Here is an 18981-nt window from a genome sequence, read left to right as displayed (position 1 = left end):
CTATATTATATATATTTTAAGTTTGCTTGTCAGCCACAGATCTTCCTAGTGATTTAAATAAAAAGGACGCTTTAATAGAAGAAAGCAGGATAAAATATAGTATGATTTTTTTGGAATATTTATAAATTTGAATTTGTTCCTTTCTGCCTAATCAATCAATACCTTCAACAAATTTTTAATTGGGTGAAGATAATGAAAGGTGGAATAATCAACAAAACAAGACAATAGGAGGGATTTTGTTTGTAGTAAAGAGCCATCTGGTCGTGGTCCAGTTAGTACATATCACAACTTTATTAAATGGGTTTGATTTATTCAATATTCAATTAAATTGTGTTGATAGTATAAACATTATTCAACTTTCTTATTAAATTAAACTACTCATTTATATCGTACTCCTATCGTTCACTAATCACTACTAACAAAAAAGTAAGAACGAGTGACAAACAAATTATGTTGCTAAAAATATCATCATTTTGCTATTTAGTGATAGAATAACAACGGATTTCTCAATTTGGTATTTACTCAGCTAGTTGTTTCTTCTTTTACAGGTAATTAACGAAATTTTATGGCGTAAATTACTCGCCAAGATGTCACATTTCAAATTATAGCTTTCAAAAACTCCAAAGATATTTACCACTTAACCACATCATAACCAGTTGGTCTTTCCCAAAACCACAAAGTTTAATTGCCTCAGAAAATCTGTCTCTCAAAATTCAGGAAAATATATCCTTGAAATCATGCGAACTCAATGAGATCAGACACAAATGAAGACTATTCCATATACGGCAAAATAGAAGGCTTACAAAGAATCAAGTTTCTGAACACATCTAATAGTCTTAAAAAGACAAATTAATAATGAAATGTAAAGCAACACAGATAGAAAAGATTCATAAAGCAAATCCTAATTAGTTAATTGATTAACTAGGTACAGGAATATATTGTAGACAGTGCAATATTTTGTCAAAGTTGCTCAAGTTTAAAGAAAATGAAAGAGAAACCAACTTAAGGAAAAAAAAATGATTTACTTTCCATAAACTGTATGATGCCTGCAGCCTGTAGGAGCCTATAGTAATTTGGTGAAATTAGCTTCAGAATAATAACAAGGTTCAATCATTGCGCAGAAAAACAAGAGTTTAATATCATGAGCCAACGATTTGAGTTTTTAGTATTAGACACCAGGAGAGAAAAATGTTGTAAATAATAAAAATGAAGTCTTAGCTCAGGAGCTTTGTCCATCGAATGATTTCTATATAGTTTGTACTGTTATAAGTGGACAAAGCATGTCCTACATCTCCAGAAGTCAACCTATCCATATACATCCCAAAGGGGGAGGTTGACACCTTGGTTTTCCTCTTCTTTTTTCCTACGGTAGCTTCTAATTTTAAGATCAGCTTATGGCATGTGCATACCTCCAAGCAAGCAAATTACCAGTTACGACGGTAAAGCCTTTGTAGATCCTTGCAGTGTGTGCATGTCCATGGAAACAATGGAGGATCCAGACAATAGGAATGAATACAGAGAGTCTCACAGAGATGACACTTGACTAGTAGGTCCTCTGGTTCTCGACAAGAGCATTGACAACAGACTGGAGTTCTTGATGACTACATAAACCAAAACAACAAAAAAAAAATGAGCTCGGGAAACTGAAATGCAAGATGCAAACACATAACATATTTCACCCATGTTCTTCTCTTCTTCATGAATGTTTGGATAGACACAAGTTTTAGCAAAAACATTAAAGCAACTCAGGCAAATCATTAGAACATGTAGAATAAATAACACATTGACACAAATTACTCAACAGTCTTCTCATATTGCTGAATCACATATTGAAATAAACAAAAGAGTTGTTTTGCTATTCTATTCTGCCCAGACTAGCCCAAAAGGGCATCTTTTTGATGTACCACTCTGTTACTCTTTTTATTAGGAGATTTCAACCACAACAGCCATTAAGGATAGACAATGACAATACATATGGAATGAAAAGCATGTGTCACCACCAACATTCAGTGCAAATCTTGTTCCATAATTTCAAGTGAGATACTTTAACCTACTTCATTTGCTTTGTTTTCTTGCTATTTTGCAGTTGTCATTACCTTTATATCCTGCTTTGATTACACTTCTTTTGAGCCAAGGGTCTATCGGAAACAATCTCTCTATCCCAAAAAGTAAGGGTAAGGTCTGCGTATATCCTACCCTCCCCAGACCCCACTTGTGGAATTACACTGGGTATGTTGTTGTATACTTTAACCTACATTTTTCGCTTCAACCTATATTAACTGGATAGAAGTTTTCAACTTTAAAATTGTTTTCTTGGTTACTGGTTTTTGAAAAGTCAACAGTGCCAAGGGGAATAGCCCTAAGTTGGCTGTGGACAGGTATGCCTATAAGTAACCATGCTTCAAGAACAGTACGGGGGCAACTCTTTAATACTAAGTTTGAAGAATAAGATGAGCATCAGAAGTAGTGGAAGTAAGATACCCACTTTGATCTATAAAACTGAATAGCATGATACAGGCAACTCAATGTCCCAGTCACACTCATTACACCAAATAGGAAAATGTTTAGGCTATTTATGCATCCAACTTCAAGTGTGATCTTTGTCTGCACCTGTAGGAAGAGAAGGCGCACGGATGCAGAAAAGGTATCCAATAGTATGGTAATACATGTTAGTTGGTGACAATGATGAGATATAGATATTCACATCAATGTACAGCACAAACAAACAGGAGGTGATGTTCTCCACATTACAAAATAGAATGAAAACTGACATTGAACTTACACTAGAAGGTAACCTTGGTGTTACACCCTCGGGAAGTATATATATGTCCGTTTCTGGATTCTGCTCCGGAATAGTTTGGGTGTATATCCTTTGATCAGCAGGAACTGCATCATCAACCTTTCTAATGGCAACAAAACTAGCCTTGCACAAAGGGCATGTTGATACTTTTCTGTTTGATGCCTATGATGAGGGCATTATGAAAGGTAGATATCAATTGAAACAAAAGAAACACCCAAGAATCACAAGTTGCACTTGCATGCATAAATGAAATTATACATCTCATCATGATGACATGCCAAAATTGGAAGTGAATAGAAAAGGAAACTTCCACCAGACAATTAAAAAGACAGATGGGAAAACTTACCATATGATTGGCCCATGTCTGGATGCATGAGAAACAAAAACGATGACCACAGGGAAGCACCCCCCTGGATGAACTAAAGTCTGTCCAACATATGACACAGGATAATGCGGTTGATGTAGACACTTTGCAAGTATTACCAGTCTCATTTTGGACCTCATCAATAGCTGGGCATGGCTCTTGTTGATTTCCAGTAAGATTAGAGGAGGCACTTTCTATTTGTAAACTCTGATCACCATTATCAAGAGGTCTGTTAACTTCAGTTTCATCAAGACCATCCAGGTCTATTCTACTTGGCTCTGACTGATAGCAGCTAAAACCAGATCCATGCCTATTGTTCACAGAGATTTCTGGCATTTCAACATCCAAGTTGTAAAATTGTGCTGAAGTTTCAAGTTCCTGACGAGCTTGTATTTGGAAACTATGTTTCCCTGAACCCGAAGTAATCTCCAGAAGATCCCCACTAATGTTCTTCTTCATCAATCTACGACTTCTGCGAGAAGTTTCACAAAATTCAGAACTTCTCTTATTGGATTTAAGGGAAGCCGAAGAGGCCAAATTCAGTTCTTCAATCTACACGAAAAATATTAGGAAAAGAAGAGTATCAACTAAAGTTTCAAAGTGATGGAATAAATAATGACAGTCTGAATGTTATTACCTCTATCCTATGTGAGCCTTGTAAAGAGTGCTCATCGGAACAATATTCGCTGCTGGAAGGGTGATCCTTATTTTTATTATTGACATTTGATTTCCTCCTCGGTCTATCCTTGTATTTACCCATCTCAGGAAATAAATTCTGCAGCAAGTAGCATACAAGCAAGAAATGAAGCTGTGTTTTATAGATCTTTTATATAGATGTGTTTCAGCACACATTTTGCAGTACAATATATATCCAATACTTAGAACCATAGAGATGTTTGAATGAACATTCTAAACAAAAAATATTATAAAATTGGGAATGCAAATGTAAGAATAAACATGCACAATTGATTTAAACTGAATCAATGTGTTGTTTCCCTTAATTACCTAAATCTCAGGTGCTAATTTAATGATAATTCTTCCATTTACTTTTTACTTTTGATTTGCGACTGATCTTTCAGCTCCTTTTACTGAAAGAAGAAAGTGAAGTTTTTGTCTACTGCTCAATCAGACCAAACTTGAAAATTGTATGAGTCAATTGACATAGATGGAACAAAGAAAAGTAAGAATATCTCTATTCAGAAACACAAATCTATTTTACGTGAAAATGCTAAAGCAACAGAATAATGTAATCAGCCAGGTAAACGCCAAAATATAATGTTCTGAGCAAGAAAACCATCAAGATAGTAGATAAGCAGTGGATAATTGAGTCCAGTATCAATGAGAAATGAAAAACAGATAATATTTTCAGAAAACTGCCACTCAAAAAATGCAAAGGTGCTTTTAAGGAGTTAGTGCACGATCTACCACTAGAACGATCTCCTTTTTTGATATTACATAGCCCTTTGTTATAATCTGCTTAAGTTGTTGACTTCCCTACCTACATTATTTGATCACTGCATTTGTTAATTCTCACCAGTTTCACTGAAAGAGCCTCGCATGTCACGGCACTTTGAGATATGTATTCAAATCAGAACCGCACAAGAGATTTCAAACTCAGCACATACTGTAGTGATGTTGGTGCATGATCAACTTCTGACCTACATTGCACTAACTCTTTTTGATAAATGACCTAGATTGCATAATAACTAGCCAAGGGCCCAAGGCATACAACATCTACGTCGTGCATAGAAAAAAAATTGTCCTAGACAAAATTTAGCTAAAGGATGAAGTTTGCACTGTGTTATTGATGCGTTTGTCGGGAAACAATATTACAGACGCAAGAATGATTAATATTTCTGAATTATTGTTTTAGTTGTTTACAGAACTTTCTGAGTGAATTAGGATTCTTATTATTTTAGTTTTATAGGACTTTGTTATTCCTAAAATTTGTTGTCGAGTGTGATGCTTCGGGTGTGGGAATAGGAGCAGTCCTTCAACAGCAAGGACATCCAATTGCATTTTTTAGTCGAAAGCTAGCAGACCAACACATGAAACTTCCAGCATATGAACGTGAATTGATAGGCTTGACAAAGACTGTTCAACATTGGAGGCCTTATCTCTTAGGTCGAGCCTTTCCAATTCGAACAAATCACTACAGCCTTAAATACTTTGTTAGATCAACGTCTTACTACTTCTCCTCAACAACATTGGCTTAGCAAGTTGATGGGGTTTGATTTTCGGGTGGAATACAAGGCCGGGCGATTGAATGCTGCTGCAGATGCATTATCACAGCGAGAAGAGGCTGAAGATATGTTATTTGCTATTTCTCAGCCGGATGTTTTGATATTTGAGGAAGTTCGGGCAGAAATCAAGCAGTCATCAATTCTTCGGAACTTCAAGCTAAAATTGAACAGGGAGAGATGGATGACAATTGGGCGTTTCAAGAGGGTTGTTGTTCTTCAAAGATCGGGCCTATCTCATGCCAAATTCACCATTGGTAACTTCTGTGTTGTCTGGGATACATGATAGCAAACATGAAGGTGTTCAGAAGACCATGGTACGTATTCGCAAGGATTTCTATTGGCCAACTATGAAGACAACTATCAAGGATTATGTTGCTGCTTGTTCAGTTTGCCAACGTAATAAGGCTGTTAATTTGAGCCCAGAGGGACTGTTACAACCTTTACAACTGCCTAATCAAATTTGGTCGGATATATCCATGGATTTTATAGATGGCCTGCCAAAATCAGGAGGTTAAACAATGCTATTTGTGGTGGTGGACAGGTTCTCTAAATATGCGCATTTTATTCCTCTTGCTCATCCATATAATGCATCATCTGTAGCAAGGATTTTCTTTGAGAATATTGTTTGTTTGCATGGTATACCAGAATCGATTGTCAGTGATCGAGATGCCATCTTCACTAGTTCGTTCTGGAAAGAATTGTTTCGTTTATGTGGGACTAAATTACACTTTTCTTCAGCTTATCACCCACAATCGGACGGTCAAACTGAGGTCGTTAATCGCACGATTGAGATGTATTTCCGATGCTTGGTGGGTGACTGTCCTACGAATGGATAGACTGGATTCCCTTGGCTGAATTTTGCTACAACACTTCTTACCATTCAGCACTTCACACATCTCCATTTCAAGTTGTTTATGGTCGTGAGCCTCCCCGGTTGCAATCCTACATGGCTGGTTCATCTCGGGTTGATGATAGATCAAGATGTTGCCTTACAGGATATTCGAGCTAAGCTTCAACAGGCGCAACACAAGATGAAAATAGTTTATGATAAGGGACATCGCGATGTGGAATTTTCTCCAGGATCTTATGTGTGGTTACGGGTGCATCCATATCGCCAAAAAGCTCAAGCTAGTCGTGTCTATCATAAGCTTGCACCAAAATATTATGGTCCTTTTGCAGTCTTGAGGCGCATCGGATCAGTTGCTTATCAGCTCGGTCTACCTGCAGGTTGCAAGCTTCATGATGTGTTTCATGTATCACTTCTTAAGTCATTCAAGGGTGAGGTACCTGCAACTCCACCTTCTCTTCCACCCGTTCAAGAAGGACATGTTGTTCCCACCCCTTGCTCTGTGTTTCGATCGCGTCTTAATCGTGGTAATTGGGAAATTCTAGTTCAGTGGTACAGCATATCCGTTGAGGACTCTACTTGGGAGAAAGTGCATCATTTTACATCTGTCTTTCCAGACTTCAAGCTTGAGGACAAGCTTTGTTATATTCTAGGTGTTTTGATGATCCTCACAAATACAGGGACCCGGTCCTTGCAGAGTGTTCTCATCCAGATTCAAAATGGGATACAACTGTAAAGCTGTCATATCAGGTGGTAGGTGAAAAGTGCAGTGTTACTGCACCAATAGGAAGAGCGGACGAGATTGTCTGTTTCAGTGGCTCACAAATGTAGGGACCTGGTCCCTGACAGAGTTCTCTCCATCAGATGTATAATGGTGTACAACTGTAAAGTTGTCCTGTCAATGGGTTGATGAAGTCGTCAGCGTACTTCACCAATAGAAACAGACGGAGTTGTTTGTCCAATGGACAATAATTCTTTTTGGTCGATACAATCAAAATGACAAACAACAAAAAGATTTATTCATTCAAAAGAGGAAGAGAGTTAGCAAGTCTTCTCAAGATCTCACAAAGAACATTGCAAGGAACCTGGTCCCTGCAAGACTACGTATGTGAAAAGGACGACAAGATAGCTGTCAGAAAAGCTACCACCTCTGATGTGGTAGGTGCACGTCTTTCCAGAGAAGCAGGCTTTCAGCCATGGGCGGTCCCAAGAGGTTTGTGTCCTTTTGATATAGTTTCTTCTCCAAAACACAAACTCAAGATTTGGCAAACAAAAACTTGGATTTTCTCTGAAAATTCATAAGCTTGAAAAGAAGGTCATCTTCAAGGAAGAACACTGCTCAACTCAACAAAGGGACCTGATAAAGTGCTGAAAAGTCTTTGTTGTATTTTGAGCTTTGTGTCTTATGTGCTTAAATTGTAAATCAATTCCTAAGCTATAAAGGAATTAGATCTCTGTTCGGTTCATAGAAAGTCTAAGTCAGTTAGGGGTAACAGATTTAGTGAGCAACATTGTTGTTGCTTAGTCAAAGTCTAAGTCATCTAGAGTTAGGTGATTTAGTGGGCAACGGAATTGTTGCTTAGTTAAAGTCTAAGTCAGTTAGGGTTAACTGGTTTAGTGGGCAGTGTTGTATCTGCTTAGTTGAAGTCTAAGTTATCTAGAGTTAGGTGGCTTAGTGGGCAATAGAGTTATTGCTTAGTTGCTTTCTTTGTAGTAGAGTTGCTACATTGAGGGGGAAGGGATTTAGAGGTAAATTCCTAGATTACAAGAATCTGTAATCTAAATCATTGCTCCGTTTGAGTGAAATGGAGTTTGGGTTGAAATCTTGTGAGTACAGGTTGTGGTTTTCACCGCCCTTGAGCAAGGGGTTTCCATGTAAAACTATTGTGCCTGATTTACTTTGAGAAATTTATTTTCCGCACTTTTACTTCAGCTACTGTTCTTGTTGAGTCAAGGGACCTAGTCCGTTGACTAATAGTGGACACATACATTCCAACAAGCGTTTTCTTCAGGAAGGGAGTAATGTTATTGATGCGTTTGTCAGGAAACAATATTACTGACGCAAGAATGATTAATATTTCTAAATTATTGTTTTAGTTGTTTTAGTCGAACAGAACTTTTTGAGTGGATTAGGATTCTTATTATTTTAGTTTTATAGGACTTTGTTATTTCTAATTTATTAGGACTCTTGCTATTGTAAACCTCTATTCAAGAGAGTTGACATTATTAATAAAATAAGTTGGATTTTATCAAGTTTCAAAGATTCGGAACTTTCTCAAACAAGTTCCCAGGTCTGCAATTCCCTGAATGAACTGCAAATTTCAGCAATCATACGCAAGTCAAGGAACAAGAACAGAGGCTTAGACCTGTCTATTGGACCTGACTTTTCAGTTAATCGTCCAGCGACTCAATCCAGAACTAGGGACCTTAACACACTGCAAAAATTGATTCTAAAATCCAGGAAGAGCAGGCTAATGTGGATCATTTGTCAACCCGAAGGCACATCTTTGAGCTTGAACTGTTAAACAAATGCAATTTGAACTACCGCTTTGAAGTGCGAGATCTATTTTTGAAAATGATAAAGAGCATTGATGAAAAATGAATGCACCTCTTTTAACAAAGTTGAATCCGTCCAAGAGTTGAAATCCTCTTCAGATTCAATATGAATAGCTGGTTTTTTGGAGTGATTCAATTGTATAGTTTCTGTAAGAAGTGTACTATCCAACATTAACGGCCCCACGTCTTGTCCACTGCAAACAATTGAACGCCAAGGGATTAGATTACAGGGACAGAACTGAAGATATAATTGATAGTAAGCAAGCTATACATAGTAAGCAAGCTATACAACCAACTTCCAAATGAGCAATACAGCAGCTATCAGACAGGCAGTCATAAAGAAAGAAATTGCTACATTCTGCTAATAAATTAAATGTTGGTTAATAAATTCTAAGACATTTTGGTCCATGACTTATGTACTTCAGAAGTAAGAAATAAAAATTATTGTGATACAAGCTAAATTTGCTGTTATGAGAAGAATGAAAGAAATAATACTACAGCTAGATTTATTGAGAAAAGGCTAATAGGATAATGCAGTCATGCATATGCATTTTCTCTTCAGAATTTTTATAAGCGCAAAAAATATTGATTAGCTAATTTTTTGTCTTTTCTTGATTCACAGCCATTAGATGACTAAACAGTGAGATTTATGTCAGTAGGCACCAGAAGCATAAAGATCTCATCAAGTAAACAGCATCAGCAGAACATGTTGTCCTACAGTAATTCTAGATTTCAGAGAAGAATGAATGCTTTTTCCATCAAAATTTCATATTATTTTATCTAGTTCTCTCCAGCTGAAGGGGGCTGCATTTGTTATGAGGAAAACCCTTCTGCAATAGGCATCAAAAAGGTCAAGTCCAGTCCAAATAAGTTTGCCTGGCAAAATAAACACTAGCTATACAAACCAAGAGAATCTTAAAACCAAAAAAACATTGCACTAACCAGTAAGCCAGTATTTAAACTTCCTCCATTTCATTGTGTTTGTTATAATTTGACTTGGCACAAAGTTTAATAAAACAAGAAAGACTTTTGACACTTGTGTGGCTATAACACTTTTGGAACTTGTGGTATTAAACATGTCATAAAATCAGTATGGCTACAAAAGCTACTTCAATAAGGAAATATAGGAATGTTCCATTCTTTTTGGAACGGACTAATAAGAAAATAGTGCCAAGCAAAGTGGAATGGAGGGAGTATACCATTGAAATGTGTAGGGAGCCTCCGGAAGACGTCTTCCTTCCTTAATACAATCTTCAACCCACTTATGGTTGATTATTGACATTTTGAACTTTTTTGCAAGCTCATATTTCTTCCCTTCAAATCTCCAACACACCTAACCAATAGGAGCAGCGCACACATTAACACCACATGGATTCACCAAACAACTTGTCTAGCTTTTAGCATTATCCCAAGGAATGGCTCTCACCTTATGGTACCATATTAGCAGAAATTTAACTATGTTGCTCGGCCTCTTCAAAAATGTCAACGAGTGTGTGTCGGATTCACCAAAAGTAGTGTATTTTTGGAGAATCCGACATGGGTGCGGCATCAAAAGTGAAGAGTCCGCGCAACTAAGGCAGACAGAATTTATAGAAAAGAAATTGATAGTTAAATACTCAAAGGACCCGACAATTGAAGGTGAGGCAGCAGAAACTTAGTGATATTTCCTATACTCCAATTGGCAGAACCTTTGACCATATAGAAACTGTCTCTGAATAATCTCGGTAGATGGCTTATCTGTGGAATCTTGCAAGGTGAACAAAACCACCAAAGCTCTAGGTTTAGCACAAAAAATCAACTTAGGCTGATTATACTCATAACTGGATTTATTTTAAAGATGGTTGAGCTCACATATAGTGAAGGCCCACATCAGGCAACAATAGCCACTGAGATTAGTCTCGTGACACCAAGGTTGTAATTGTGGCTTCTTGCCCATTGGACCATCCATTTCCCCCATTTTTCGGATTTCAGTGTCACGATTTATTGATCCAAAATGCTATGTTGTCTTCTACTATTAATGATATATAACATACTTTGTTCAATTCTTTGCAGAGTCTAATAGAATTTCAAACTTTTTACATAACAAAGAGAGTAACATTATAAAATTTCCAGGTTTATAATGGAATTCAAATTGTGAAATCCTCACATACCAAATGAGTGATCGACTGATTCATTGAACCGACATAGCTTGCACCACTCTTGTCTATCAACTTGATGAGATTAAACCTCTCGGTACCATGGTATCCACTGACTGTAGCAACCACCGATTCCATGCCTCGGATAGGTAAAGGCCGGCGCTCTGAGTACCAAAAAGAATATGAAGTTCAGAAATATTGTCTACCGGATAAAACGATGAAACGCCTAAAATTAAACCCTATATAGCAGATAAATGTTGCTCCGCAAAGCACAGAAGGTGATTCTACCTTTGTTATGCCGTCGCTTCGCCTCTTCTTCTTCCATGGAAGCTCTGCAAGCGTAGTGCCTTTGCCGGGAATGGGAAATTTTTGAATTTGTTGATTTGTATGCCGCGGTTTTGAATAAAAGCACGAAAATGTTTTCGGGTCGGATTTCTCACGGTCTTACAAGACTTAATTTTTCCATGCTGTTATTTTCTAATTAGCATTTACATGTCATATATTCAAAAGGCCAAAGTCATCTGCGGCTCCTTAAAGTTGTTCGCATAATTCACTTAGACACCTCAATTAAGAGTTGTACCTATTGAACACTTCTATCATTCAAAATATGGACCTATTGAATACTTTTTGCTAACATGGCATCATGAGTGTAATACACATCCAAAAAGGCGAGTGAAGCCAAATATTTTTTTACGGACGAATCAAAATTAGACATGTCAACATTAGAAAAATCATAATTTCTATATAAAAAAAAAAAATTAAATCTACTCCTGCATTTTTTTTTTCTCAATCCAACATACTTATTTGCCTTGCCACCATCCTCGACAGACCCATCTACTGCTACATTCTTTCTTTTTTTCTAGCATAATCCTGTCATCATCATTATCGTTGTTGTTTTCTTCATCAGAAAAGCATTAATTAAAGAAATAAAAATCAAATTGACTCAAAAATAATTCCGGCAAAACTCCATTTTTTCCGACAAGACTAATATGAATCTGAAATTATTTTCTTTGAAATTGCTACAGAATTCAATTTCTAAAGAACCCACAACAGTGAAGAAGAAAAAATATCAACAAATCTTGATTGTTATTCGAAAAAAAGAATGAGATTGAGAAAAATGACAACTACAATACTGAATTAGAATAAAGGAGAGGACGTAGGTGTACGGTAATCGGAGTATGCGGTTTTAGCCGGAGGCCGCTGTGTGTTTTCCGGCGAAGAAGAAAATGAGGAAGAATGGAAGTCGGGGGTGGGTGTTTTGGCGAAGAAGAAGAGGCAGAGAAGAGTTTTTCTTTTTCTTTTTTTGGCCAAAAACAAATTTTTATTCTATTTTATTTTTTAATATATTTTTTAATTATTATTATGGGCCCAACGCCACATGTCCTTTTCTGATTAGTTACTATGCCACATCATCGCGAGTGTATGACACACAATTTCTATTTTTAGTTGATTGTCAAAAAATGTTTAATTGGTATTTTTTTTCACTAATAAAAGTGTTCAATAGGTACAGCTCTTAGTTAAGGTGTCTAAGTGAATTATGCGAACAATTTTAAGTGGCTACAGATGACTTTGGCCTATTCAAAATATTAGATTGTCTTCTACATGTTTTTATCTTGGCCTTTATCTTTGTTTTGCAAAGTCCATACATCCAAAAGTTCACACTTCAAGGTGGAGGATTCAATCGTGTATGAAGAGAATAACACTCTCAGGTGGGTGATTAAATTGGTGAAAATAAGGAGAAATGGTTGTAACTTGTATGTGTATTGTGTTGTAAAACTAAATGGATGCCATGTGGGCCACCCCTTTAATAGTCATCACTTGACATACCAAATGAATGCCATGTGGGGCACCCATACCCATTTAAGTTATCCACTTGGCCAAGTGGATAACTTCTCAATGGCCAAGTGTTGGTTTGTATATTTCTCATTGGCTATAAATAGCCATTACTTACTTTCACAAAGGTAGATAGAATAAAAGTTTGGAATATATTATGCTCTCCCTTTGTTTGTTCTTCTTATTAATATTAGTTTGTTAGCTAGTTATTTTATAACACGTTATCAGCACGAGACTCTGCCAATTTGAGCTACTCTAAATAGGTAAAAAGGGTAAGAATCTTATTTTTCTAAAAAATGTCTAATATTTCTAAACTTGAATTTGTTGCCTTGAATATATCGGGCAAAGGATACTCGTCATGGATACTAGACGCTGAAATCCACCTGGATGCGATGGGTCTGGTAGACACCATCAAAGATAATAACGAGGCATCCAGCCAAGAACGTGCAAAAGCTATGATATTTCTCCGCCACCATCTTGACGAGGGTTGAAAATGCAATACCTCGCCATTAAAGACCCCCTTATATTGTGGAATAATTTGAAAGATAGATATAATCACCTGAAGTTGGTCATTCTTCCACATGCGTGGCATGCTTGGTTTAATTTGAGGTTACTAGACTTTAAAAGTATAACTGAATATAATTCTTCCATGTATAGAATTATATCACAGTTAAATTTATGCGGAGAAGATGTCACTGAACATGATAAGTTTGAGAAAACATACTTCATATTTCCTGCCTCGAGTATGCTCCTGCAGTAGCAGTATCGAGAAATGGGTTTTAAAAAATATTCTGAATTACTTTCACATCTTCTTATTGCTGAACAGCATAACGACTTATTGAAAAATCATGAAAGTTGGCCCGTTGGTTCTATGCCACTCCCTGAAGTGAATCAGGCAAATTATCACCAACGAGAAAGAGGTCGTGGCTCCAATCGGGGTCGTGGTCGTAGAATAAATTATAATCATGATGGTCATCTTGCACCAAAAATTGACCAGCAATATAAAAAGAAGGGTAAAAAACAAGAAGTGATACAAAAGAAAAATTCAGAAAATGTGTGTCACAGATGTGGAGGAATGGGGCACTGGTCACGTACATGTCGATCATCTAAGTGTTTGGTTCAACTCTATCAGGCATCCTTGAGAAAGAGTGATAATAATCCAGAAGCAAACTTTATCTCTAAAGATAATGTTGAGCTCATACATAAGATGGATAATAGTGCAGAAGCAAATTTCATCTCCGAAGATAATGTTGAGCCAATGCATCTGGTTGTAGTTGATTTCCTCATATTCCCTGAAGGAAAAAAACCAGTGACGACCCCGCGATAATCTAGATAATTTCTTTTTCTGTTTGTTTAGTTGGTTTGTTTATGTTTTCCTAGTCCTTGTAAATATGGTATCCTTGTTTAATAGTAATATTTCACTTTGTTTATATCTGTTTTGAAGAAAGTATGGATACTCCCCAAATTTCGTTAGGATCAATAGTAGATCATGCGGACATTTGTGTAGTTGTTAATGGAACAACACATGCCATATTTAAAGATAAAAAATACTTTTCTTACTTGCTTAGAAGAAAAGCAAATGTTACTACAATTTCTGGTAATTCGAAATTGATTGAAGGCTCCAGAAAAACTACTATATTTCTGCCTGAGGGGACAAAACTTGTTATAGAAGATATGTTGTTCTCTTCTAAATCCCTAAGAAACTTGTTAAGTTTCAAAGATATCCGCTTAAATGGATATCATATTGAGACACTAAATGAAAAATGAAATGAATATTGAATACCTTGGTATCACCAAGTATGTCTCAGGTCAGAAATACATTTTGGAGAAATTACCAACCCTATCTTCTAGCCTATATTATGCAAAAATGAGTACAATCGAAGCACATTCAATCGTAAATCAGAAGTTTACTTATTTAAATATGTTTATGTTATGGCATGACCGAATAAGTCATCCTGGATCAATAATGATAAGACGAATCATTGAAAATTCAAATGGACATCCATTAAAGAACCTGAAGATTCTCACAAGTGATGAGTTTTCATGTGTTGCTTGTTATGAAGGCAAATTGATTACTACGCCATCTCCAATGAAGGTTAACATTGAATCCCTTCAATTTTTAGAACGTATACATGGGGATATATGTGAACCTATTCACCCATCTAGTGGGTTGTTAGATATTTTATTGTCCTAATAGATGCATCTTCAAGATGGTCTCATATGTGCCTCTTATCGTCTCGCAACCTGGCGTTTGCAAAATTATTGGCACAAATAATAAAATTAAGGATGCAATTCCCAAATTATCCTATTAAGGCTATTCACCTTGATAATACTGAAGAATTTACATCCCAAGCTTTTGATGATTATTGTTTATCAACTGGGATAAGAATTGAACATCTTGTTGCTCATATTCATGCTCAAAATGGCCTAGCAGAGTCATTTATTAAGTGCCTACAATTGATTGCAAGACTACTACTTATGAAAACGAAATTGTCCACTACAGTATGGGGTCATGCTATCTTACATGCATCAGCACTCATTCGTCTTAGACCAACAAATTATAATAAATACTCTCCGTCACAATTGGTATTTGGTCATGAACCAAATATTACTCATCTGTGAATTTTTGGATGCTCTGTATATGTGCCGGTAGCACCACCTCAGCGCACTAAGATGGGCCCCAAAGAAGGTTAGGTATATATGTTGGGTTTGATTCACCCTCCATAATTCGCTACATTGAGCCATTAACGGGAGATTTGTTCACTGCAAGATTTGCAGATTGTCGATTTGATGAAACAACGTTTCCACAATTAGAGGGAGAGAAAAAAGAACTTAAAAGTGAAATTGCATTGAAAGTTTCATCATTATCTCATTTTGATTCATGTTCCTCTATATATAAACATGAGGCCCAGAAGATCATCCATTTGCAAAACATAGCAAATCAAATGCCAAACACATTTACTGATTTGAAAAGGATAACAAAGTCACATATTCCTACAGTTAATTTGCCTATCCGGATTGACATCCCAAAAGGACCATCTACAAGTGTCATGACTTCTGAATCCCAAACACGGCTGAAGTGTGAGAGACTATTGGGTTCAAAAGACAAAATCCTAGAAAAAAAAAGCGCAAAAAATAATAAAAATGACACTATAAAAGAGTCTCAGGAAGAAATTCAAGGCATGATTAATCCTAATATTCCTGAAGAGATCAGTGAACCTGAGACTCAAGTGAATGAAGAACTTTCAATAAGTTCTATGGGTGATGAGATAAGTTTAGATCGATAAAAAATTATAGTGGATAATGTTTTCGCATATAATGTTGCACTTAATCTTATGCAAAACAGTGGGGACCTTGAGCCTAAATCTGTCGAAGAATATCGACGAAGATGTGATTGGCCAAAATGGCAAGAGGCAATTCAATCAGAATTAGACTCACTTGCTAAACGTAAGGTTTTTGGACCTATAGTCCAAACCCCAAATAGTGTAAAATCGGTTGGCTATAAATGGATTTTTGTGCGAAAAAGAAATTAGAGAAATGAAATTGTAAGATACAAGGCACGCCTTGTTGCACAAAGATTCTCTCAAAGACCTGGTGTCGACTATGAAGAGACATATTCACCGGTTATGGATGCAATAACTTTTCGATATCTCATCAGTTTAGCTATACATGAAAATCTTGAAATACATCTAATGGATATAGTTACAACTTATCTTTACGATTCACTTGATAATGAAATTTATATGAAATTTCGAAAGGACTTAAAATGCCCGAAACATATAGTTCAAAATCTCAAAAAATGTGTTCAATCAGACTACAAAAGTCATTATACGGCTTAAAACAATCAGGGCGCATGTGGTATAATCGCCTCAGTGAGTACTTGATAAAAGAAGATTATATAAACGATGCAATTTGTCCTTGTATTTTTATTAAGAAAACAATATCAGGGTTTGTTATTCTTGTTGTTTATGTTGATGACATAAACCTCATTGGAACCCCAGAAGAGGTTCAAAAGGCAATCGAATATCGAAAGAAATAATTTGAGATAAAAGACCTTGGAAACATAAAACTTTGTCTTGGTCTACAAATTGAACATTTAGTAGATGGGGTCTTCATCCATCAATCTGCATATACTGAGAAAATTTTGAAGCGATTTTACATGGACAAAGCACATCCATTAAGTACTCCAATGGTTGTTCGGTCACTTGAAGTGAGTAAAGATCCGTTCCGACCTCAAGAAGAGAATGAGGAACCTCTTGGTCTTGAGGTACCTTATCTTAGTGCAATTGGTGCACTTATGTATCTTGCTAAAGCTACAAGACCTGACATAGCATTTTCTGTTAATTTGTTAGCGAGATTTAGTTCTTCCCCTACACGAAGACATTGGAATGGAATTAAATATATATTGCGATATCTAAAGGAGACTAGTGATATGGGTCTATTTATACTAACAAAGATAGTGCATATCTTGTTGGTCATGCAGATGCAAGTTATTTATCTGACCCGCATAAAGCTCGATCTCAAACAGACTATTTATTTACATACAGAGATACTGTTATATCATGGCGATCTACAAAGCAGTCTATTGTCGCTACTTCTTCAAATCATGCTGAGATAATAGCTATTCACGAAGCAAGTAGAGAATGTGTATGGTTGAGATCAGTGATACATTTCACCAAAGAAAAGATGTAGTTTGAAGTGTGATGTCAAGGTACCTACAGTGCTCTTTGAAGACAATGTTGCTTGCATAGCTCAACTAAGAGGAGGCTTCATAAAAGGGGATAGAACGAAACACATTTCACCAAAATTATTTTTCACACATGATCTACAGAAAAACGGTGATATTAATAAACAACAAATTCGTTCAAGTGATAATCCAGCAGATTTATTCACCAAATCTTTACCATCCTCAACTCTTGAGAAGATAGTGCAAAAGATTGGAATGCGAAGACTTAAGCATCTGAATCGTGGTCTTTATCAGGGGAGTAAAATACGCGATGCACTCTTTTTTCCTTAGTCTAGATTTTGTCCCACTGAGTTTTCCTAGAAAGATTTTTAATGAGGAAGCAAGCAATGCGTAGTATGAATGTCTATATATATTTTTGTTCCTTCAACTTTTCTTTTTACATGAACATCCAAGGGGGAGTGTTGTAAAACTAAATGGATGCCATGTAGGTCACCCCTTTAATAGTCATCACTTGACATACCAAATGAATGCCATGTGGGGCACCCATTTAAGAGGTGTCATCACTTGGCCAAGTGGATAACTTCTCAATGGCCAAGTGTTGGTTTGTATATTTCTCATTGGCTATAAATAGCCATTACTTGCTTTCACAAAGGTAGATAGAAGAAAAGTTTGGAATATATTATGCTCTCCCTTTGTTTGTTCTTCTTATTAATACTAGATTTTGTTGCCTGTGCTATGCACGGGCCCAATAACATAAATGGTATGTTTTGGGGCTAATAACGAAGTTTTTGAAGCGATTGTTTGTGTGGATAAAGAAATAAGTTTTTTTATCACAAACCTGTACTTTCTTTGATGCTATTCAAGGCACAATAAGACTACCCACATACAACATTTTTGAACAATTTTATGTTGTCAATTATCACGATTTAATTTTAAGAATCAGTCAATTTTTTTTTCTGTTTTTTTAATAAATATTTTAAGTTGTCAATTATCACGATTAATTGTATTTTATACATAATTTTTAACGATAGATTAATTTCAAGAATCAATCGAATTTTTTTAAATGTATTTATTTTTGAAATATTTTATGTTGTCAATTATCATGATTTATAGTATTTTTACGATAGATTAACTTCAAGAATCAATGGAATTTTTTGTATCTTTTTCAAAACATATTTTATGTTGTCAATTATCATGATTTATAGTATTTTTACGCAATTTTTAAATATAAAAAATTTTAAAAAATAAGACAAATAAATTAAAATGGACCCAATATATGTTATTTTTGTTGTCTCAATTTATGTGACACAAATGAAATTTGGAGAGTCATTGAATATTATATATTATACTTGGGCATAAACTCTCTTACGCACGGGCCCAATAACTATTATTTTTTGTCCTAATGTATGTGACACAGATAAAATATAGTGAGTTATTTAAATTTAATATGATTTTTAAATATTTTAAGTTGTTAATAATGTAATTTATAATATTTTTACGTAATTTGTAAATACTT

General features: G+C 35.8%; 2 protein-coding genes across 2 annotated transcripts; one reads left to right on the top strand and one right to left on the bottom strand.

Moving 5' to 3' along the window:
• Window positions 1-1094: 1094 nt before the first annotated feature.
• LOC125849359 (uncharacterized) lies at window positions 1095-11383 on the bottom strand. The gene is made up of 8 exons (XM_049529424.1): window positions 11234-11383; window positions 10961-11109; window positions 10010-10143; window positions 8863-9004; window positions 3802-3939; window positions 3147-3716; window positions 2783-2962; window positions 1095-1601 (listed from the first exon to the last, which is right to left on the bottom strand). Exons 1-8 carry the CDS (start codon window positions 11268-11270, stop codon window positions 1425-1427), a joined length of 1527 nt encoding a protein of 508 aa, XP_049385381.1. The 5' UTR covers window positions 11271-11383; the 3' UTR covers window positions 1095-1424.
• A 2167-nt stretch (window positions 11384-13550) lies between these two features.
• Window positions 13551-14105, top strand: LOC125847333 (uncharacterized). Its single transcript, XM_049526974.1, has one exon. It carries the CDS (start codon window positions 13551-13553, stop codon window positions 14103-14105), a length of 555 nt encoding a protein of 184 aa, XP_049382931.1.
• The last annotated feature ends 4876 nt before the right edge of the window (window positions 14106-18981 follow it).

The sequence above is a fragment of the Solanum stenotomum genome, chromosome 12 (assembly GCF_019186545.1).
Source record: "Solanum stenotomum isolate F172 chromosome 12, ASM1918654v1, whole genome shotgun sequence".
Lineage (NCBI taxonomy): Eukaryota > Viridiplantae > Streptophyta > Magnoliopsida > Solanales > Solanaceae > Solanum > Solanum stenotomum.
This window is presented reverse-complemented; position numbering and strand designations above follow the sequence as displayed.

Coding starts and splice junctions, on each gene's coding strand:
- LOC125849359 (XM_049529424.1), bottom strand. CDS start 11,270: ATGGAAGAAGAAGAGGCGAAGCGACGGCATAACAAAG. Junction 9,005..10,009: donor GCTCCCTACACATTTCAATG/GTATACTCCCTC, acceptor AATTGTTTGCAG/TGGACAAGACGTGGGGCCGT. Junction 1,602..2,782: donor CACCAAGGTTACCTTCTAGT/GTAAGTTCAATG, acceptor TGGTTTATGTAG/TCATCAAGAACTCCAGTCTG.
- LOC125847333 (XM_049526974.1), top strand. CDS start 13,551: ATGGGTTTTAAAAAATATTCTGAATTACTTTCACATCTTCTTATTGCT.